We start from the raw sequence: 4,058 nt of genomic DNA, 5'->3' as shown, positions 1-4,058 counted from the left end.
CATGGGAAGACAGATCGGAAACGTACTGCCCACTTCTCTTTACAATCGACAAGCTTAGTCTTTAATCACCGATTCTTTGATCTCAGCTTATTTCCTCAGCTTGCTGTGATTAGACACGCTATAACTGAGCTCCTTTTTTAGGATTCGCTGTTGTATTTATAATTGTGGCAAAATGCATGTAAAAAATTTACCATGTAATCATTCGAAGGTGTACAGTCCAGTAGTGTTCTGAACTCTACTTGGTAAAGTGAAGCCTCTTTTGGTTCCCGTACTTGACAAGCTTCTTCATCCCTTCTGGCTGCTGTAACAAATCACCATATACGGAGTGGCTTACAAACGATGGGCATTTATTTCTCATAGTTCTGAAGCCCAAGATCAAGCTGTGGGCAGATTCAGTGTCTGCAGGAGACCCGCTTTCCCCACAGTAGATGGCTGTCTTCTTGCTGCGAGGTCTCTTCTGGAAGGGCACTCCTTGGGGTTCCATGAGGACCCCGCCTCCAAATCCCAATTACCTCCCAAGGACTATCATATTGGGAGTTAGGATTGTAGCCTATGAATTTCGGGGGACACAGACCTTCCATCTAGAGCCACGAGTAAGTCCTTTTCGTTCTGTTTTGTGTCGTTACAGAACTCCACGATGGGAGGCAAGCTGAGCAAGAAGAAGAAGGGATACAATGTGAATGATGAGAAGGCCAAGGACAAAGACAAGAAGGCCGAAGGGGCAGGGACGGAAGAGGAGGGAACCCCGAAGGAGAATGAGACCCAGGCGTCTGCGGAGACCACCGAGGTGAAGGAGGGCAAGGAGGAGAAGGCGGAGAAGGATGCCCAGGACGCCGCCAACAAGCCCGAAGACAAGGAAGGCGAGAAAGGCACAGACGCAGCCAAGGCAGATGCTCCGAAGGCAGAGCCGGAGCAGACGGAGGGCGCGGCCGAGAGCAAGCCCGAGCCCCCGAAGGATGCGAAGGATGCGGAGCAGGAGCAGGCCGCCGCCTCGGGCCCGGCCGCAGGCGATGCGCCCAAGGCCTCCGAGGCTGAGGCCCCTGCGGAACCGGCCGCGGCCTCCAAGGTGGATGACAAGAGCAAGGAGGGCGGGGAACCCACAAAGACTGAGGCTCCCGCAGCTCCTGCCGCGCAGGAAACGAAAAGTGACGGGGCCCCGGCTTCAGACTCAAAACCCAGCAGCACTGAGGCTGCCCCATCGTCCAAGGAGACCCCAGCAGCCACGGAAGCACCCAGTTCCACGCCCAAGGCCCAGGCCCCCGCAGCCCCAGCAGACGAGGTTAAACCTGCCGAGGCCCCGGCAGCCAATTCCGATCAAACCGTAGCAGTGAAAGAATAACAAGGACAGCCTAAGGAAAAGAAGAGTACAGCTTAAAAACAACCTGTTTCTCTCTCTCTCTGTCTCTCTCTCTCTCTGTCTCTCTCTCCTGTACTAACTTGTTTCAAATTGGAAGTAATGATATGTATTGCCCAAGGAAAAAAAAAAAAGGATGTCCCATCGAGGGAGGGAGGGGGTGGGGAGAATCCAAATAGTATTTTTGTGGGGAAATATCTAATATACCTTCGGTCAACTTTACCAATCAGTCCTGGATTTTAAAGATCAATGTCTGAAAGTACAGTACATCTTTTGTACCTGAACTGCTGTTAACATGCACTCCGCCAACTAAGAACCGACATCTTGTCTTCTGCCAGGGGACCTGGGAGTGATGGTTCGACTCTGCCCACAGGGCCTGTTCCAAGGCAATCAGATCTTTATGAAAGCAGTATTTTCTGTGTTTTTTCTTTTTAATTTGCAGCCTTTCTTATTTTAATATTTTTTTAATGTTGTGGATGAATGCCAACTTTCAGACAGCCCACTTAGCCTGTCCACGTGTATCCGATGCCAATAGTCCATTCTTCCACCCCAGGTATTTTTGGGAGTAACAAACATTCTCTCATCCGACTTAGCCTCCCTAGATTTCTCATGACGAGTTAATGCATGTCTGTGGTTGGGTGCACCTGTAGTTCTGTTTATTGGTCAGTGGAAAAGAAAAAAAAAAAAAGTCTGCGTTCACTGCAGTTACAGTTTCTCTTCCATTCTGTGTCACAGACACCAACACACCACTCATTGGAAAATGGAAAAATAAAATAAAAAAAAAAAACAAAAAAATGTACAATGGATGCATTGAAATTATATGTAATTGTATAAATGGTGCAACAGTAATAAAGTTAAACAATTAAAAAGAAGTAATAATGACTCTTGGCTTTCTTTGGCCCTCACTTCCTCCTCCGTGATGATCTCAGCAGAGGGCAGAGCCCTATATCCAGCATTTTCCCACATTTATTTGGATAGAAGTAGAAAGCAGGATCTTCAAAATTTTTGTGGACATTGTCTGTTTAGAGAATTAGATCGGTGTCGATCTTGAAAGGCTACACTGAAAACTTAACTATGCCTATGGATATGCACCCTACAGAGATGTGGGTTAATAAATATACTTAAAATGAGCGAATATTTTGAATAAAACACATTAAAAGACAATGAATAGATTTGATCTTGAAGGCTGCGAAGAATTACAAGATCTTACAGAAACATCATATGTAAGTTGTGAAACCACTGATGATCATTTCGTTTTATCCCTTTATTATATTTGTGACAGAGCAGGCAATCTGACAGCAGCAGTGTGAAAGTGAAGCATGGAGCTGGCCTTTATGGGGACCAGATTCCTGTCCAGGTTTTGCCACTCTTGTGTGGCTTTTAAGTCACCTCTAACCTCCAGGCTTCCCTGCTTTATGTACAGGAGGGCAAAGACTATGATCTCTAAGGAAAGACCCCTTATTCAACTTATGAAATATTTAGTAGTCTGTATATATCCCCGGTGACCATTTTACATTACGGTGGATAGGTATGTACCAACAGATGTGATATCACCTCCATCCTTCGATTTCTCCCCCAAACCCTCAGTTTGTTTAGGTTTCATATGTCCCGTAGATGGGAAAGGGGTTGGAGACTGTGTAAAGAGTGACTTTGATGGAGCAGCCAGGCATGAGGATCAATTCTTTAAGAAAAGAAGGAATTGTCGCTTGGATCTTGGTGGTAATTTGGGTCTTTTCCAATTGGATATTAGAAACCAAATCTCAAATATAAACACTTAAAACTGAACTTAACAGTAGCCACTGTAAAAATTGCTCATGCTTGAATCAATTAAGTGTCAGGTTTTGTCGGAGAATAAGATTAGGTGATAATTAGCCGGAATAATAAATTCATACAATTTATACTATAATGCAGGAAGTGTTTATAGTCTTAACATAAGGAATTTTCTATAGAATTTGTGAAGGGCCAGTAAATATACCGAAATTTATTCCCAAAGGGACCTTAGCGGTACAGTAGATGAGGATGAACCTGATTTTATTCTTATGGGTTATATTACACATGGTTGATTAAAAAAGGGGAAGAAAAAATCCTCTCCATTTACCTTCTGAGTGGCCTGTAGCCTGCACCATATGTGTAGCCCACCACTAAGATAATGCCCGTGGTAATATTGGGGAAGATAAATGGGTGAAATTGAATATTAGGCAAATATACCCATTGGGTTGAATTCATATCTGTGATCACTTTTTTTGGCACTTTTGGTTCTTGTTTTTATAATGAAATAAATTGGAACTCGTAATGCTTGGAAGGACAGCAAACGAGATGCGTAAACACAGTAACCACCAAGCAACTGTTTTAGGTATGAAAAACAGCAGAAGACTTCCAGATTATTACTGATGTGTCCTAGCATATATGAAATAGTTTGGGGGTGGGTTGGTGGTGGTGGTGAGGAGGCAACAGATTCAGTGAACCATGGAGACATTTATATGATTACTAATATTAAATACATGTCCTTCTTGCTGATAAATGTGCTTAGCGGAAGTAATATGTTACATACTCACTGTCTCCATCCCCTGCTTTTAATTTAAAAAACTCACTAGGTGTTTTGGTGACTAGAACAATCAAATCAACCTCCTGGATTAGCATTTATTGCTATAAATTACTGTTTAGAGAGAAATGAAGTTAAGGAGACATTTTTCTCAGTTCATTT

The 4,058-nt window shown here is 43.7% G+C and overlaps 1 protein-coding gene across 1 annotated transcript; it reads left to right on the top strand.

Moving 5' to 3' along the window:
- Positions 1 to 609: 609 nt before the first annotated feature.
- On the top strand, positions 610 to 2,226 carry BASP1 (brain abundant membrane attached signal protein 1). The gene has a single exon (XM_006907121.3). It carries the CDS (start codon positions 638 to 640, stop codon positions 1,337 to 1,339), a length of 702 nt encoding a protein of 233 aa, XP_006907183.1. The 5' UTR covers positions 610 to 637; the 3' UTR covers positions 1,340 to 2,226.
- The last annotated feature ends 1,832 nt before the right edge of the window (positions 2,227 to 4,058 follow it).

This window comes from Pteropus alecto, unplaced genomic scaffold (assembly GCF_000325575.1).
Source record: "Pteropus alecto unplaced genomic scaffold, ASM32557v1 scaffold152, whole genome shotgun sequence".
NCBI classification, from domain to species: domain Eukaryota; kingdom Metazoa; phylum Chordata; class Mammalia; order Chiroptera; family Pteropodidae; genus Pteropus; species Pteropus alecto.
Note: the sequence above shows the minus strand (reverse complement) of the source record. Positions and strands in the feature narration are given on the sequence as shown.

Bases quoted from the DNA above. Each gene is read 5' to 3' on its own strand.
- BASP1 (XM_006907121.3), top strand. From the start codon at position 638: ATGGGAGGCAAGCTGAGCAAGAAGAAGAAGGGATACAATGTGAATGAT.